This window comes from Oryx dammah, unplaced genomic scaffold, assembly GCF_014754425.2.
Source record: "Oryx dammah isolate SB20612 unplaced genomic scaffold, SCBI_Odam_1.1 HiC_scaffold_29, whole genome shotgun sequence".
In the NCBI taxonomy this organism is placed as follows: Eukaryota; Metazoa; Chordata; class Mammalia; order Artiodactyla; family Bovidae; genus Oryx; species Oryx dammah.
The window spans coordinates 80,361,503-80,381,475 of record NW_024070213.1 but is presented as its reverse complement, the minus strand read 5'-3'; the positions used below and the strand labels follow the sequence as shown (position 1 = coordinate 80,381,475).

Below are 19,973 nucleotides of genomic sequence, written 5' to 3'. Positions count from 1 at the left end.
TCAGCTTCAGCATCAATCCTTCCAGTGAATATTCAGTACTGATTTCCTTTAGGATTGACAGGTTGGAACCCCTTGCCGTCCAATGGACTCTCAAGAGTCAACACTACAGTTCAAAACCATCCATTCTTCAGCTCTCAGCTTTCTTTATAGGCCAACTGTCACATCCATACATTACTACTGGAAAAACTAGATGAACCTTTGTTGGCAAAGTAATGTCTCTGCTTTTTAATATTCTGTCTAGGTTGGTCATAGCTTTTCTTCCAAACAGTAAGTGTCTTTTATTTTTTTATTTTTTTTTCCTTTTTAAAAAATTTTTTTTTTTTATTTTACTTTACAATTCTGTATTGGTTTTGCCATACATTGACATGAATCCACCACGGGTGTACATGCGTTCCCAAACATGAACCCCCCGCCCACCCCCCTCCCCACAACATCTCTCTGGGTCATCACCGTGTACCAGCCCCAAGCGTGCCGTATTCTGCATCAGACATAGACTGGCAATTCGATTCTTACATGATATTATACATGTTTCAATGCCATTCTCCCAAATCATCTCACCCTCTCCCTCTCCCTCTGAGTCCAAAAGTCCGCTATACACATCTGTGTCTTTTTTGCTGTCCTGCATACAGGGTCATCATTGCCATCTTTCTAAATTCCATATATATGTGTTAGTATACTGTATTGGTGTTTTTCTTTCTGGCTTACTTCACTCTGTATAAGAGGCTCCAGCTTCATCCACCTCATTAGAACTGATTCAAACGTATTCTTTTTAACGGCTGAGTAATACTCCATTGTGTATATGTACCACAGTTTTCTTATCCATTCATCTGCTAATGGACATCTAGGTTGTTTCCATGGCTGCAGTCACCATCTACAGTGATTTTGGAGCCCCCAGAATAAAGTCTCTGCTACTGTTCCTCATCTATTTGCCATGACATAATGGGACTGGATGCCATAATCTTAGTTTTCTGAATGTTGAGCTTTAAGCCAACTTTTTCACTCTCCTCTTTCACTTTCATCAAGAGGCTCTTGAGTTCTTCTTCGCTTTCTGCCATAAGGGTGGTGTCATCTGCATATCTGATGTTATTGATATTTCTCCCGGCAATCTTGATTCCAGCTTGTGCTTCTTCCAGCCGAGCATTTCTCATGATGTACTCTGCATATAAGTTAAATAAGCAGGGTGACAGTATACAGCCTTGACATACTCCTTTCCTGATTTGGAACAAGTCTGTTGTTCCATGTCCAGTTCTAACTTCTGCTTCCTGATCTGCATACAGATTTCTCAAGAGGCTGGTCAGGTGCTCTGGTATTCCCATCTCTCTCAGATTTTCCACAGTTTCTTGTGATCCACACAGTCAAAGGCTTTGGCATAGTCAATAAAGCAGAAATAGATGTCTTTCTGGAACTCTTACTTTTTCGATGTTCCAACAGATGTTGGCAATTTGATCTCTGGTTCCTCTGCCTTTTCTAAATACAGCTTGAACATGTGGAATTTCATAGTTTATGTACTGTTGAAGCCTGGCTTGGAGAATTTTGGGCATTACTAGCGTATGAGATGAGTGCAATTGTGCACTAGTTTGAGCAGTCTTTGGCATTGCCTTTCTCAGGGATTGAAATGATCATTTCCAGTCCTGTGGCCATATAATTGTAAAGATTTGTGTTACTCAGAGAGTCAATAAAATCTCTGAACAGGAAGTCTTTGGATGAGTTCCACTTGCTAAGCAGATTTTATAGAGGAGTCTGAAATGTGCATTACTACTTTGTAATACACACAAACCATACTATTAGACAGAAAGTTAAAACAATAAACTATATTAAAACAATAAACTATAAGTTTTAAATTAATAGCAGTTTTTCTTGACAATTTTTTGCTACAAATAGTGCTTACATTTTGAATTAGAATTACTTTACTATTGCTTCTAGCACAATAAACATAAGTTCAGTAACTTTTGTTTCTGGGTTTTTAATGACTGTTTGTCAAGTCTTATTGCTGAAGAAAAGGAATCCAATTATTGAATATTTTAGTTATCATTTACTGGGATGATTTTTCATTCTGATTTTCTAATATTTGTGTGTGGAAAATAATGTATAATAAGTGAAAATTTCTGTATAAAGTAGTTGCTTGAGTTAATGCAATTTTTCTTTGGGTTTTACATTAAAAAAATAATCACAAAACTTTTCCATATTATAGTAAATATCTTTAAACATTACTTACAATTGAATTAGCCAAATGAATTATGCATGAGATAATCATGTTGCATTGATTAGCTTTGAACTGTAAATGTATTTTGTGTGTGTACACAAATATATACATAGATACTCAAAAATAAAATTTTAGAACATGAAATAGAAATTAAAATGTTCTAATTTTATGATGATATAAATGTAGTGAAAAATTTACTGGATATGTTTGTTATTAGCATATGTTTCTTTGTCCTTTAAGTTGAAACTCAAACATCTTTGCAAATAAACCTGACTTGAAATATTTCAGATGTCTGAATTTACAAATTTTAAATATAATCAGATGCGGTACAACTGAATGAAATATTTCAGTAGTACATGTTTTAGAAACCAAATGCTGTCTTGGGTTGTTAAAACTACACAGTCAAAGGGTGTCTGTAACAGGTTAAAAGGGAAATTTTCAGACTCCATTAAACTTTAAAACTCTAAGTATAATCTTTCAGGAAATACTGTGAATGGGGTCCCTGTTGATAGATTTAGTATCTTACTCCTTACTGCACATATGCATCGAATTAAAGGAACAGTAGCAGTACTATTTTATAGAGTTGACACTACATTTAATATGCATATTTTGACTTTTGTGTGTGTGTGCTTCTGTTTAAACACAGAGATACTCTATTATACTTTGGCTGTTTCTTGCTATGTTAATGTTTTACTTCTCTAATAATATAGGAGCTCTATTTTAAATAGTATTCTACCGTTGTAGGGAATGCTCTTAATTACAAAGTAGTTGTACAAAATTCATATCTAAAGTTTTTCTATGCATGCATGAGTGCTAAGTTGCTTCAGTTGTGTCCCATTCTGTGTGAAACTATAGACTGTAGCCCACCAGGCTCCTCTGTCCACGGGATTCTCCGGGCAGGAATGGTGGAGTGCACTGCCATGCCCTCCTCTAGGGGATCTTCCTGCCACAGGGATCAGATCCATATCTCTTGTGTCTCCTGCATTGGCAGCAGGATTGTTTTTTTACCTCTAGTGCCACTTTGGAAGCCCACAGTTTTTCTGTAGTGGGGCTTTTCTCTTAGTGGATAGTTATCATTGGCTTCCTGAAATTTCAAAAACCATGCTGCTCCTGGGTTTAGGTTTGGCCTGTTTTTGTTTGTTTGTTTAGCTTCTCTATTCTTAAAAATCAGAAAGAAAAAAATGGAACATATATATTCAACAGGATATCTAATTTCTGGTCTGTTTGACCTGAAGCTCTATTATTTACCTTTGTAATATGTCATTTCATAGACAAATCTTTTGTTTCATTAGTGTTACAAAGACATTTAACATGATCACCAAAATGTCATTATAAAAAATTCTCTAGAAAAATAATGATCAAAAATATCTCATGAAAAAAATTTTAAATTTAGCTTTGCTACAGAAGTAATCACTCACCTAGAGCCAGACACCTGGAATGTGAAGTCAAGTGGGCCTTAGGAAGCATCACTATGAATAAAGCTAGTGGAGATGACGGAATTCCAGTTGAGCTATTTCAAATCCAGAAAGATGATGCTGTGAAAGAGCTGCCCTCAATATGCCAGCAAATTTGGAAAAATCAGCAGTGGCCACAGGACTGGAAAAGGTCCATTTTCATTGCAATCCCAAAGAAAGGCAATGCCAAAGAATGCTCAAACTACTGCACAATTGCACTCATATCACAATCTGGTAAAGTAATGCTCAAAATTCTCCAAGCCAGGCTTCAGCAATACGTGAATTGTGAACTTCCAGATGTTCAAGCTGGTTTTAGAAAAGGCAGACAAACCAGAGATCAAATTGTCAACATCCACTGGATCATGGAAAAAGCAAGAGAGTTCCAGAAAAACATCTATTTCTGCTTTATTGACTATGTCAAAGCCTTTGACTGTGTGGATCACAATAAACTGTGGAAAATGCTGAAAGAGATGGGAATACCAGACCACCTGACCTGCGTCTTGAGAAACCTATATGCAGGTCAGGAAGCAACAGTTAGAACTGGACATGGAACAACAGACTGGTTCCAAATAGGAAAAGGAGTACGTCAAGGCTGTATATTGTCACCCTGCTTATTTAACTTATATGCAGAGTACATCATAAGAAACACTGAGCTGGAAGAAGCACAAGCTGGAATCAAGATTGCTGGGAGAAATCTCAATAACCTCAGATATGCAGATGATACCACCCTTATGGCAGAAAGTGAAGAGGAACTCAAAAGCCTCTTGATGAAAGTGAAAGAGGAGAGTGAAAAAGCTGGCTTAAAGCTCAATATTCAGAAAATGAAAATCATGGCATCTGGTCCCAACACTTAATGGGAAATAGATGGGGAAACAGTGGAAACAGTGTCAGACTTTATTTTGGGGGGCTCCAAAATCACTGCAGATGGTGACTGCAGCCATGAAATTAAAAGACGCTTACTCCTTGGGAGGAAAGTTATGACCAACCAAGATAGCATATTGAAAAGCAGAGATATTACTTTGCCAACAAAGGTCCATCTAGTCAAGGCTATGGTTTTTCCAGTGGTCATGTATGGATGTGAGAGTTGGACTGTGAAGAAAGCTGAGCACCGAAGAATTGATGCTTTTGAACTGTAGTGTTGGAGAGGGCTCTTGAGAGTCCCTTGGACTGCAAGGAGATCCAACCAGTCCATCCTAAAGGAGACCAGTCCTGGGTGGTCTTTGGAAGGAATGATGCTAAAGCTGAAACTCCAGTACTTTGGCCACCTCATGCGAAGAGTTGACTCATTGGAAAAGACTCTGATGCTGGGAGGGATTGGGGGCAGGAGGAGAAGGGGACGACAGAGGATGAGATGGCTGGATGGCATAACCGACTCTATGGATGTGAGTTTGAATGAACTCCGGGGGTTGGTGATGGACAGGGAGGCCTGGCGTGCTGCAATTCATGAGGTCACAAAGAGCTGGACACAACTGAGAGACTGAACTGAACAGAAGTATATGATAGTTTAGTTTTGTTTAGTACAAAACAAAGATAAATAATACATATTCCTACAGAGAAATCACATTAATACTTTTGGAGTTGCCACAAGGACTAAGAAAAACACAATGAATCCTCTCAAATTGTTTCAAGAAAGACTTTTCAAATACCCAATTATGTTTTAGCTACTATGATATGTCTGTGTTTAAATCCTCATCACTCCATTTTATTGCTTGTAAATTGATGCTTCTCATTCAGTTGCACTTGTCTTGATGGAAAGGACTTTGGGTTTGTAGTAAGAAGTTGTATTGAATGATGGCATTTCTATGAGTTTAGGTCTCCCAAAACAGACTCTGTTGAACCCCTTTGTCACTTGGTAGCAGATTTTTCTTGGTTGTCTGAAGAAGTTAGCTAATATCTGCCATACCATAAGCAATCAGGTAGACATGACATCCAGTCATCCAGTTGTGAGCTTTTACTTTTGCAACTAATGACTATGAACCTTGCTATATATGAAACAAAGAGATGATGCAATATCTAGAAATAAAGTAAAAAATTGTTTCTTCATCAGATTGCCTAATGACTTAAGAATTAGTTTCGAAAAACAGTCAGAAAAATCCAAAAATTTTGAAAAGCAAAGATAAATTGATTAATAGAGCTTCCCTTGTGACTCAGATGATAAAGAATCTGCCTGCAATGTGGGAGACCTGGGTTCAATTCCTGGATTGGGGATATCCCTCAGAGAAGGGAAAGGCTACCTACTCCAGTATTCTTGCCTGGAGAATGTCATAGACAGAGGAGCCTGGCGAACTACAGTCCATGTGGTCGCGAAGAGTCAGACATGACTTAGTGACTAACACTTTCACTTTCAACTTATTATATTCAGTTTTATATTTTCTTGTTAATCATTTTTCTATAACATCATTTTTTGTAAAACTAAAGTGAAGGTATTTCTGATAGCTGAAAAACCAAATGGCATAACTTTAACCATCCCTGAAATGGTTTGTGAAAAAGTGTAATATTGAATAAAATGTTTACAATAGCACTGTCAAATTTTGATAATAGTTTAATATTTTCCTTATCAGCAATTGAAGAAGAGTGTTAAGGAAGCTGTAATTTTATTGTTACAAGATACTTCTAGTTATGAAGAACTGACCATGAATGACTAACTCTGCTCACTTTAAAAATGGGGTCATCACCAAATTTACTGACTGAAGTCCATTTAGAAAAGTGGAAATTATTTAGGCTATATATCAAATTAATTTAGAAATTGTAAATGAAAAACCAAGAATCTATATGAATGGTTGAGTTTTTCTTTAAAATCTGTACTTTCACTGATTGGTTGCTTATCTTGATAGTCATTAAAAATATTTAATGTAGAACTTGCAGTTGATGTTAGAGCTCTTTTCTAATATTAGGTATTTATAATAATGATTTTCTAAAATTAAGAATCAAATGTTAGTTTTAATACTTATCCTTAGAGTTGTTTAGCTAAAATTTACATAAGGAACATAGAAACAAAAATATATTCCTTTGTTCATAGAGAACACTATGCAGGAGCATTGAAATAAACATTTCTAGTCAAATTTCTAGTCTAGATACTTTTCTAAATGTATTTATAAATGGTATGTCAGTGACTCCGTCTTGTCTGACTATTGACAACCCCATGGCCTGTCGTCCGCCAGGCTCCTTCTAGTCGAACTTAATTAAAATAATTGGTAATCAATTCTTACACTTAACCTTTGATTTCACTTGTTATTCAGTAGGCCAAACTTTGCGTTCTTTTTTTTAATCTACTTCTTAGCTAAAATTGAGGGTGACCATTGCTATGTAAAATAAGCATTAAATTTAAAAGATATCATCTAAATCAACTCATGTACCACCAGTGAAATAGCTATTATTTTAGAAGACCTATGGTTCATGGGTTGCAAAGAGTCGGACACGACTGAGCGACTGAACTGAACTGATGGTTCATGGTACACAGGAATTACTTCCTCCTCTGAGACGAAGAATAGTTCCTAACACATTTAATTAGAAATGAGTGATTCTGGGTTCTTTCCATTTTTCGTGATTTCCTACAGTAGGTCTGTTCCAGGAGCATTTTATAGTCTAGCAGGTAAATGAGACATGCAACAGGTAACTGAGTATTGAGGTATAAATGCTGTGTAAGAGCCACACCTAATCTAGTCTGGGCTCTGATATCAGGAAAGGAGGGAGGGAAAGTAATTTAAAATTTAGCATTGAAAAATTTGCAGGGATGCAATGGAAGAAAGGTGTTAGGATCGGAGGAAATGACATGTACAAAGGGATGGGGATGAGCAAAGCATTTTCCAGGTAATGATATTCTTTATGTCATCTTCCCATTCTCTTTTACATTATGAGAGACATTTTCAAGGTTGTCCTGCATGTAATCAACATTGTATTTTGCAGGATTCTTTATTAATTTTATTTTTACATTTTGCTATAGCTTTATAAGTTCTTTAGAGTTTTCTGAGTTTGGTCATTTCTCTTGTTTAAAAAATCCCTTTCTCCTCACCTCTGTGCCATGTCATGACACATGCTCAGTTGTGTTCGGCTCTCTGTGACCCCATGGGTTCCATGTAGCCTGCCAGGCTCCTCTGTGAAACTTTGCAGGAATTATGAAGTGCGTTGCCATTTCCTCCTCTATTCCTTACCTTTACCCAGACGTTTATATGAAATAGTTATTCTTTTACTAATATTACATATGAAAAATAGGGGTTGAATGAGATTTAAAAAATCACCTAAAGTCACCCAGTTTGTTGTCAATAAAAGGCAATTTACACATGGCTAATGTACAGTGTAATAGTTACTTTTCAGGGCTATTTTTTTTTCTAATTAGGATACAAACTAATTAACCCAGTATCAGTATATTTCCCAGTACTTTCAGAGATGATAGAGACCTAGATCACAGTTAAAATTTATGAAAGTGCAATGCGCGCTTGTGCACGCGCAGACACCCACACCCACACCCACACACACACCCATGGTTTCCAATTTCCTAGAACTGGAGCTAGATAAACTTCATTTCCTTATTTTATTTTGTCTTGCAATTTAAGTTTGTAGAATTAATCAACAAGTTTCTCACAAATTGTCTATTTATTCTTCTATAGTATTCTTATATGTAAACAAACAGAGCAATAGCCCACATTTATAATATCAGAAAGAATCTTATTCTGTAGTTATATACAACTTCACTTGAAAAACTAGACTTGTTCCAAAGTTAATCATGTGAGAATGGACTCATTAATTCCAACTGTCCATTTTGGGATTGAATGTGCCATCCAGCCTGCACAATTCTGGGTATTTCATTGCATTTTTAGGGCTTGCAAATTCTACATTTGTTTCAAATGCTCTGTTTTCCTTAAATAGGCACATGTCTTCACCTAATTTATAAGAATAGTCAATTCAGGTTACTTGTATTTAATGTCACCACTTCCTGTAACTACTCCTCTACAGTATTTATGGAAAAATCTCAGAAAATTGTCTGTCAAAGGTGTCGAGGTGATTTTTAAAGAAAAAATCTGAGAAGCATGCTGGAAATGAGTTATACAGTGTTAATATATCTTCAAGGAGATAAAATTGTATCAGGGACATAAAATAGAGAAAAGCAATGAAAAGAATTACTGGGATCCCAGAGAAAAGAACGGCCAAGTTGAGTCTTTCTACCAAATAAACTATTTTTTAGAATCTTTACAACTCAGAATGTTTTGTGGTTTGAGAGAAGGAAAGTAATATTTCACTACTTATTTACACTGTGACTGCCTCATTCCAACTAAAACATGACTCTTTGCATAACATATTCTCTTACTTAAATCCCCACATGAAATTCATCAGACATGACAAAATAATATATCTATTCAGATCTTGGGGAAAAAGTTCTTTAAAAGTGTTATTGAAGCATAATTTACTTAGCAATTCTTTGATTTTATATTTTTTGTCTATCTTTCCTAGAGGACCTTGAGTTTAATACCAATGAATATATTTCATAAGCTGTTTTAATAAGTTATTTTAGAGTTTAATAAAAACAAATTAGAACTGCTTGCACCCAGGATCAACATCAATTAATCAGCTGATATTTATTGAACCTACCAGTTGTGGGTCACCTGGGTGATCTAAAAGGTCCTTGACCTCTAGAACTTTGGGTAGATAAAGGATGAGACAAAAATACAAAATGATGAAATGCTAAAAGCAGAGTGAGACAGAAGAGTTCAGAGAAGTGAATGATATGTGTCCATGGAGTTGACTTTAAGCTTTAAGGATAAATACTATTTAGAAATGCCAGGGCAAGTGAGTAGTCCAGGTAAAAGGAAAGAATACCAGTCAGGCATTGCTGTGAGTGAAGATGTCACCTTAAAGGGAAAGTAATCATATTATGCCTAATTAGAGCAAAGGTTGTGTGTTGAATAGAAACAGAATACGAGGTTGGAAAGGGATGTTGACTGAAATTTCGTGGATCAAGAAAGCAAAGAAGGTGTAAGTTTGGTTTACTACTAAAGACAATAAGGATGCATTGTCAGTTGTTGAGCAAAGAAAAAAAGCAGTGTGCTTAAAATTATGGTTAAGGGTAGTCTTGGTTACAGACTAGACTAACAAAGAAGAGAAAGAATCAAAGGAGACTTTGAGTTAGGTGAGGAGAAGCCAGTTTCACTTCAGTAGTGAACTATAGTGTCACCGTTTACATTCCGTACAAACATGTTGCTTATAGAGAAAATGTATTGTTCATTCTAAAGTAATGTCTTTGGCTTAATGTCTCCTCTGGCGTTACATAGTTTTGTAAGTGAATTGGTCATTCTTATAAGAAATATCAACAATTTACTGCATGTTTACTGTGAGATTCTTGGATTCTTGGCACTGATAAAAGAACTATGAGAATGCTGACAAACAGAGACAAAAGGGTAATATCTAGATAAGACACATCAAAAAAATATATAAGACCATCCACCTTTGTCCATCAACAAACCTACATCTTCAAGACTGAGTTTAAATATCACGTCTTTCTGAGTATTTACCAAATATCCCATAAAGAAATGGCTATTTTTCATGATTGTCTTAATCATAAATTTTATTGTATTATTTTAATGGTTTTTTTTACTGTTTTGTATTTTTATTCTGATCTTTATTGAGTAATATTATTTAAGACGTACTCTGGCATTTATTCATTTAATAGGTGATATGTGTCATCTGGATTATAAGCACTTTGAGGATAAATCAAAGGAAAGAGTTGTTTAATGAATCTATATTTATATGCTACTTTTAGTATATTATAGAAACATGATAATATTCACAGAAAGAGTAAAATAATAAATGTTTTCCAATCTTCCATAAGTATTGCTGCATTCATATCATGAATATTCACAAATGATTACTGTTTAAAAGGAACATTCAGGGAGAGTAATGAATGCTCTTTTGTTCAAAAGGTCACAATCGAAAAGTTAGAAAAAATAATATGAACCTGAGAAGAAAAACTCTTTGTGTGTCTGTGTGTGTGCGTGTTTTAAAATGCAGCTTAATATATTTTTAATTGAAGTATAGTTGATTTACAATGCTGTGTTTGTTTCAGGTGTAAAGCACAGTGATTCAGTTATATATACATGTATATCTATTATTTTTCAGATTCTTTTCCCTTATAGGTTAATACAGAATTTTGAGTACAGTTCTCTGTACTATGCAGTAGGTCCTTGCTGGTAAAAGCGTTCTTCTGTGTGTGAATATGTATGGATACTCTCTGATAATATATGCCTGGTATTCAACAGTATGTGATTTTTAAAAGTTTAGTATGCTTTATACTAAAGTATAAAATATGTTATATTCTTTGAAAAAATAAATGCTGAAGTAAAGAAGCAGGCAGGGAAGTGCCTAAGATAAACAGCTAGGAGAAGTATGTCATAAAGAAAGGTAGATCTGAAAGAGAAGATCAATAGCAAGAAAGAATGAACACAATACAATTGATGAAGATCCATTAGCAATTCACACAGAATTAAATATGTTTTAAGTCACATGTAAGGGTGTAGGTGTTAAGGGAAAGAAAGAGAACATCTCAGATATGGTAATAAGTCTTAATAATCAAGGCAACAAGTTCAATTAATTGCCTATTCAAATGGGATATAGCATTGCAAATCTAATAAAGGTAAATTACCCTCAAACTATTCATTGTTTAATTTAAAATATTTAGGCAATTTATAGTCTCTATTAGATATACAGTCTTTGAACTCATACATAAAATGCATAATATATTATCTAATGTTCTCAGAACTCAGTATATGTTTCTAAATGAAACCATATGTGACCAGCTATCCCAGAAGAATGACAGGAGTTATCTGGAATCCATGTCTTCTTAGCTTAACTCTTCCCTGGTGCATATATGATGCTGAGAATTATCAACATCCTGAGAGTTTATGAAGGAAAATGGTAGGAGAAGCTAATATTCACTGAGGATGCACCATGTGTAACAGGACCAGACATTCCATATGCTTTATCTCATGTTAATCTTCATAATAAACCAGTAATATGGTGAAATTATCATCTTTATAATGAAGAAACCGAGGCTTGGACAAGGGGTGAAATATCCCTAACATCACCCAGCTAGTAAGTGGAAGAGCTGGTATTTAACGCCAGAGCTCCAGCTCTTCTCCTCTGCACTGACTTCACTCATTAAATGGTAACTTGTTGAAAACTGAAGCCAAATTATTTTTAACCTGTATCTTTACAGAGATTTTAGTTAAGTTTTCTGCTGAATAGTTTGGAGGGTTTGTGTTGGAATGATACCATTGCCAGACTGATTTAAAAAAAACCTCAACTGAATCATGCTTAAAAAAAATAAATTTGGAGGATTTCCCTGGTGGTCCGGTGGTTAAGAATCTACCTTCCAATGCAGCAGATGCAGGTTCAATCCCTGGTCGTGGAACTAAGATCCACCCGCTATGAAACAACTAAGCCCTCTTGCCATAACTGGAGAGTCGTGTGCTGTAACTAGAGACTGTGCACTGCAATGAAAGAGACTCAATGCTGCCAAATAAATTAATGTATTGAAAAAAATTTTCTTCTCTCTCATATTTTCCTACATTGAGTTTTTTATTTTTTTAACATTCAAAGCATAGTTTGCACTGTGGCAAGACATATAGGGTTAAAAATAGAGTAGGACATGACCGTACAGAATTGAAAGCAAGTTTTTTATTAGAATATGTGTGGTAACAGTAGTTAGTTGCAGATAGTCTTTAACCTTAAAGGAGCTAAAGCATGTATGTGCCAGAAGAGTGCTTGGTGTATGGAAGATAACCAATTCTTTTTATTAAATACATGGTTACCTTATGATACCAACATTGATTTATGGTCTAGGGTAGACTGGCAAATTTTAAATTCTCTCCTTAGAAATATCAAAGTATAATTTGATGAAAATATCAAAGCAATGATGTTTTGATTGTTTCATTTCCTGCTTCTTATAGATAAATCAGTCAAGGTAAAATGAATCAAGTGTATTCATATTTATCTTCCAGTGCTCAGCTTCCTGTGGTAAAGGTTTAAAATACCGTGAGGTGCTTTGCCTTGACCAGTTCCACAGGGAATTAGAAGAAAAATATTGCAGTCATCTACAGAAACCTCGGACACATAAAGCTTGTAGGTCTGTCCGATGCCCTTCATGGAAAGCCAACAGATGGAAGGAGGTATGTAAGATGTTTTACGGTTATATACGTATGTTTGCATTTAAAAAGAAAATCTTAATTCATTCTGCATGCTTTCAATAACCTTGAAACTTTTATGCCACTAAATGTATTTTATTCTATTACACATTTTTTTCACACTATGCTCTGAATTGATATTATACAGTGTTAACACATTTGCTAAGTTCATAGTTTAATAACAAATTAGTCTTGATTAGTTTGGAGGCTATAAACTTTACAAGAAATTCTGTTACTGAATACAAGGGAGGCTACCAATGATTATAACATTATTCCAGGTGGTCTAACAGTAAAATACATATGTTGAGGTATTTAGTAACTGCCTTGTTACCACACTGAAGTCTTGGATTTGAGCTAAGGTCTACGGGGTCGCACAGAGTCGGACACGACTGAAGTGACTTAGCAGCGGCAGCAGCAGCAACTTGGAAAAGGGACTGGTAAGTTCCACATGGATCGTAATTGGAGATGGTTTAAGAGTTAGGGACATGCCAGAACAAGGGAGCCTGGCTGGTCTAAGGCCAGAGTGGACAGACTTGGAAAGACTCAGCAAAAGCAAAGCTTATACTGAGAAGAGAACAGGGCTAAGAATGTCAGGTTATAGAAGAAGGCTGATGGATACTTGCTTTGGCACACTCAGAGAGGTAAACTCCAAATCTAAACTTGGAAAGGCATATATTTGAATGTGATTGTTCAGCAAAGGCCAGCGTGGGTAATAGTAAAGAGGAGAAAAACATAAATGAGGCCAGAAATGTTAACCAGAATAATTTCCTGAGGCTTGATGTCAGTGGGGCTAAGCTTTCTCAAAGCTACCTGGCTGCTTGCTGCTGTATCTCAGGGTATGTATCCGTCTCTTAAAAGAGCTAGTCCTGCCATGGGAAAAAGAAACCCATCTTCTGCTAATGGAACTTCCTTGTCTTTGCCTGATGTAGGAGCCACATTAGGAAGATAGAGGCTCAGACAGGAGCTGGAAGTGGGCTTCCCCTGGGCCCCTAAATTTTATCCTTCACTCCTTGAGATTGGAGCTTCCCAGGTGGTGCTACTGGAAAAGAATCCACCTATCAATGCAGGAGACTCAAGAGACATGGGTTCGATCCCTGAGTTGGGAAGATTGCCCTGGAGGAGGGCATGGCAACCCACTCCAGTATTCTTACCTGGAAAATCCAAGGATAGAGGAGTCTGGTGGGCTACAGTCCATGGGGTCGCAAAGAATCGGACACGACTGAAGTGACTGAACACGCACACACAGTAAATGAAATTATTTTTCATGATTTAGCAGGGACCATGATTTTAAAGATTTCACATTAATCTGTTCTATTTAGTGAATGCCACTACTACCCACTAAGTTGTTCAAGAAAGAAACACTGGGTCTATCCTGTTTCCCTTGACCCCACAGTTAGTTATTCCCTGCAGCTGCTGCAGCTGCTGCTGCTGCTGCTGCTAAGTTGCTTCAGTCGTGTCCAACCCTGTGCGACCCCATAGACGGCAGCCCACCAGGCTCCCCCGTCCCTGGGATTCTCCAGACAAGAACACTGGAGTGGGTTGCCATTTCCTTCTCCAACGCATGAAAGTGAAAAGTGAAAGTGAAGTCGCTCAGTCGTGTCCGACTCTTAGCGACCCCATGGACTGCAGCCTACCAGCCTCCTCCGTCCATGGGATTTTCTAGCCCTAGCTTCTCTCAATTCTTCCATCAGAGTCACTCTTGAGTCTCCGTGGCAATCACCCCAGTCCAGTTCATCATCATCTGTTTCCAGGTGACTTCATAACATATATTTTTGTCATTATTTACTTACATATAGTATGAGCTCTGGAAGAAGTCTTAATTCTTCTATGACTTAGTTTAAAGTCTTTGTGAGTATATGCTCAGTTGTGTCCGACTCCTTGCAACCCCATGGACCGTAGCCCACTAGGCTCCTCTGTCCATAGATGTTTTTGGGCAAAAATACTGGCCTGGGCTGCCATTTCCTCCTCCTGGGGATCTTCCCAATCCAGGGATTGAGCCTGTGTCTCCTGTGTTTCTTGCATTGGCAGGCAGATTCTTTACCACTTATCTAACCATGCCTACTTCTTCAGCATTATAACAGGCCTCGAAATCTTAGACACAATGGATATCTTGTTCACTAAGTGCCCAGCTTAGTATGGAGCTACATACTTCTTACTTTGAATTCTATAATTCAGTTGCAAAAAAAAAAATAAAAATAAAAAGGACCTGCCATCTGTTAATTTATACATTTGTCATGTTGTGGTTTTGCTTAAAGTAGGGGTAGGCTTTATTTTTTCTGGACCAAGATGTGGCAGGTAATGACAAAGCAGCTTTCCACTGGAGAGGTAAACGTTCCAAAGGCCCTGCACCCAGCACATGGCAGAAACCTTTCAATTCTGTTGTCAGGTGGGAGATGCTGGAGGATGGGAGTGGGAGAGACTCCCCTTTTGGCCACCAGTAGCCCTGGTGATCCCCAGGACTCTTTCGCTGCCTTGCAGCTGCTGTGGTTGCTATTCATGAGGGACTCTTCTTGACCCTTGACCTCCAGTCCCACAATAGTAAATCAATCACTGGTGCTAACAACTCAGTGTTGGCTTGCCACCAAGTCTGAAATTATGTAAGATTCACTAACGGAACATATTCCAGGAGTTTGTAAGATACAGATATGAATATGTAAAGACTATAAAAAACACAGATGCTTTTGTACAGACTCAACCTTCTTCTCTTTGAATTGGTTTTCCTTGTTATAGAAATTAGCTTCATATACCCACACAGAACCCAAAACTCTGCCAGAAACAAATGACCACTTGTGAAGTCGTTGGTTTTTGATTTATTCTATAAAAAGTACCCCCGTGGAGTTAACGATCGCAGGCTGTTGCTGCGCTACATATAATAATATATTTAACAGAAGCGTAATTTCAGAGGTAGTTAAGAGATAATTACTGGTTGCTACTTTGTTCTGGCTGCATAAATTGTAACATTGCTTTAATAGCACTCACTAGAAAATAATTTCATTTTATTACTATTTTACATTATACCTCTAATGGAAAGATTTGTTTGGCAAATTGTGACCACAGAGGTGCTCAATGAGTTTTGAAGTTAACACTTCTGAGTTGGTATTTGATATCATTGTTTTTAATGAAAGGATTTAGTAATGCATTTTAATGACTACAACCAAACAGGAACAAACATAACTGCATAGAGTTCTTTGTCTCCTGGGTCCAGATGTATGCCATTAGATGTAACAGAAATACTAGAATCATTAAAAAAAAAAAAAAAAAAAAAAGCTCATTTTTTTCTTTCTGGAACCAGACATTTTTTATTTATGTTTTCACCTAATTTTATCCATTTGAGAGTACCAGCTTTACTTATAAATTCAAGTTTTTAAGGCTAGGCTGGTGTTAGATTCCTCATGTCTCATGCTTAGTTCAGTGCCATCAGAATGTAGTTTACATGCTCAGAAAAAAGTTGTTCAGAATTCTCCCCTCCCCTTGATCAAGGGAAACCTGCTCGACAGCTTAGAAAGGACCTAATCTCAGGCCTTGCTATTGAATCAAAAGCCTTGTGACTACAGTCACTTACTTGGTTCCCCTTCTTAGAGACCCATCATTTTCTTTCTAGTATTTTAAGATCAGAGCTGGAACCAAAGGTGATATGAGTTCCAAAAATCTCAGATCTATTGGTTAGTGCCCCCTTTCCCAAACCCTCTGATCAGGAAAAAACTTTTTTGGAAACTATCTGCTAAATGCTGGCATGTTTAAGTGATTTCGTATTTCTGTAATTCCATATTTTATATATTTCCAACACACACAGATACACGCATATATGTATATAGTCATACTTGAAAAATTTCCACTGTATACATATATATCTTTTATAATCTACAAAGATAGTGAACCTTAAGCTCCCATGGGCCCCTTATCTTTATACCCAGGTTGAGTATTTCTTCTGGGAAGACAGCTTGGAGCCCAAGGTGAAGGAGGATGTCTCTGCTCTGGGAATGGGTGAATATGCCTCTCAATCTTTTCTAGCTAGTGCCAGCAATTCTGTTTTTGCATTTGTATGCTGCCTGTGAAATCTCTTCGTTTATCATCTTTCTTGATACTTAAGACAGTCTGTCTTTGAGTGGGCTGAGATGACTAATACTCTTTGGTTTGAGGCATGTGTTGAGAAATTTTTCAAGGCAGGGATAATTGTATCTCTGTAAGAAAAGTGAAAAAATGGGACTAGGCAGGAAGCAGCAAGGGTCAGTGACCTCCTAACACTGTGTGAGAGACTTCTGTATTCCTCACAGTTGTTGGGATTATTCATTATGTATATGAGGAAACAAGGCTTAAATGGTTTAAGTAGCTTGTGCAGGTCACTGGCAGGAAGTGATGGGGAGAGGGGTGAGCATTTGAATACTGGTCTGAGTTTTCCCTACTGTAATGGTAGTTTTCCCTACCATAATTATTTTATTTTTATCATTTTACATTAGCTTGTCTTTATATTTTCTTAGCAAACTTTACTTCCTTAGCAACCTATTGCTCCTCTTACAAAGCACCTAAAGTCAACAATTGCAGAATGTTGCTGGGCTACACATAAAAATGCATTCAAGAGAAATGCAATTTCCATGTTGTGTTGAGTTCAATACGGGCTTATTTTTATATAAAAAAGTCTGTTGCATCAATTTAAGGTATACATGGATGTCACACATCATAGGTAAATAATTGAAGGTTCTATTGATCATGTATTAAATCACTAGCAACATATTGAAAGAAAGTGAAAGTGAAGTCACTCAGTCGTGTCTGACTCTTTTCGACCCGTGGACTATAGGTCACCAAGCTCCTCCATCCATGGGATTCTCCAGGCAAGAATACTGGAGTGGGTTGCCATTTCCTTCTCCAGGGGATCTTCCCGATCCAGGGATCGAACCCAGGTCTCCCGCATTGCAGGCAGACGCTTTTAACCTCTGCACCACCAGGGAAACCCTTGAGTAGATTACATTAATAGATGAAGTGTTCATATCTTTGCACTAATAAATTCTGCTCAGATTTTTGGAATAGTACCTATTCTGAGACCTACACTAAAAGAAAAGTCTTGGCAAATTACCAAATCCCCAGAGAAGCACAATTGAATTGTAACTAGTCTGTATAAGTTCCATTGTATTCTGTTGCAAGCAGGAAAAGCCCTGATTATTAGTGGCTTGAACTCAAAGACATTTATTCTTTACACAATAAAATCAGAAAGTCACTAGATTTAAGTTAGATTCAGGAGTTCTACAATGGCAAGTGTGCTGGATTGTCATCTCTGTAGTTCTGTTGATCAACTGCTAAAGGTCGTAAAATAGCTGCCACAGTTCCAGGCCTCACATCTTGATACTTACTCACATGGAAGTCAGTATGTATTTGTCCTATGTTGGTAGGGGGGACAGATTCTAAACAGTGGGTAAAAGTTTAAAGAAGAATATTTCAGCTCAATATAAGAGAGAATTTGCGAACTTCAGAGTCAGCCAAACCAAAACCAGAATGCTTTTAGGATATAGTGAATATATGAAGCTATGGAAGTCTGGATGGATTTGATGTTCATTCATTCACTACTGCTGTAAAATAGATTTCAGTATTGAAGAGAAATTGGAATTAGATATTTCCAGAGTCTTTTTAAACTCAAAATCCTCTACTAGTGCTCCAATACTGATTCACTTGAAATAAAATATAAATAATAATATAATATTATTATATAATTATATAATAATAATATAAATCTTACAAATAACTGACTGTAATAAAATCAAAATCTTATTCCATTAACAGGAAATTATAAATAATGCATCAAGGAAGGAGTTTACTATTACATTTTAAATGATTATTTAAATGATTATTTAAAATTATGTTAAATGACAGAGTGAATTAGCATTAATGAACCCATTTTGGCAAAGCATGTTCTAACATTTCTTCATCTCTGTTCTGTAGTAGCTAACATGGCTATTGTACCTGTGGATTGGCTAAAATTTATCTTCTACACTTCCACTGTCCAGGCTTGTGTTGGACAGTTGTAGTGTTGTAGTACATTTATGCATAAGTAGGAAATTTGGCAGACTTTTCCTATCTGAATTAAATTATACAGTGGTGGTGAGTTAGTGCCTTAAATCAATTATTTGTGTCATACATGTAATAATAGCCTCAAATTGCCTTCATATGAGTTACTTGGATTTTTAAAGAAAGACAACATTTAATGTGCTTATAAATATGTGGCTCTATAAAGCTGTTGAATAAGGTTGCCTATTTTGGACTTAAGGGTATACCTTGGGAGGTCATTCTAATAGTAATACATTGCTGGAGTTAAGAGTGAGTTGTTATATCTTCACACCATTTACAACTGGAAGAGGAGCTGATGGGAAAAGGCCATAAGTTCTCCTTTGGAAATGTTGGATTTGAGATGCCTTTGACAAATCTATGTAGAAAACACATGAAAATCTTGTCAATATATAAAAAAGTGTAAAAAGTAGAGTTAGTTGTTCATCTGTGTCCAACTCTTTGCATTCCCATGGACTGTAGCCCTCCAGGCTCCTCTGTCAATTGAATTCTCCAGACAAGAATTATGGAGGGGGTTACTATTCCAGCTGGAAAGAACAGATTTAGAAATTATTGGTATATAGAAGAAATTGCTTAGAGAGACCTCATAAAGTATAAAGAGAAGCAAGTTATAAACCCTGGGAAACACTAACATTTAAAGGCTAAACAAAGAAAATAGAGTCAATTAAGGACTCAAAGAGAAAAGTACCTGGAACCAGAGAGGACTGAAGCCAGAATGGCTCAACAGAACATGGTTAGTGGTGTTGAATGTGTCAGTGAGATTAACTAAGAAAAGACATGAAAAGTTTTTGTTGGACTTGGCAGTTAGGGTTATTGATGACACTAAGCTAAGAAATATTTCACTTAAGCAATGGGTTCTCTTCTCTGTTCAAATCTGAAATATATCAGTTTAGTCTTTTATATTCTTCTCTCTTAAAAAAAGAAAAGAAAAGCAAGCAGTAGTCCAATAGTCCAGTTTTTTCATTTTTTTTTTTGTTGTTGTTTGTTGGTTTGTTTCCTTTGAGCATGAGCTCCACAATAGTAGTTACTCGGGGCCTCAGTGGAGTCTTCTAAACCTGTGCTATGGTCAGTCAGGATCAATCAGCAACT

At 36.5% G+C, this 19,973-nt stretch overlaps 1 protein-coding gene across 2 annotated transcripts in view; it reads left to right on the top strand.

Moving 5' to 3' along the window:
• ADAMTS20 (ADAM metallopeptidase with thrombospondin type 1 motif 20) overlaps window positions 1–19,973 on the top strand; it is a 204,936-nt gene that overhangs the window by 136,315 nt on the left and 48,648 nt on the right. For both annotated transcript variants that reach the window (XM_040233797.1, XM_040233796.1), the window contains one exon: window positions 12,648–12,815. In XM_040233797.1, the coding sequence (XP_040089731.1) occupies window positions 12,648–12,815 (168 nt within the window). The remainder of the gene's footprint in view (window positions 1–12,647; window positions 12,816–19,973) is intronic.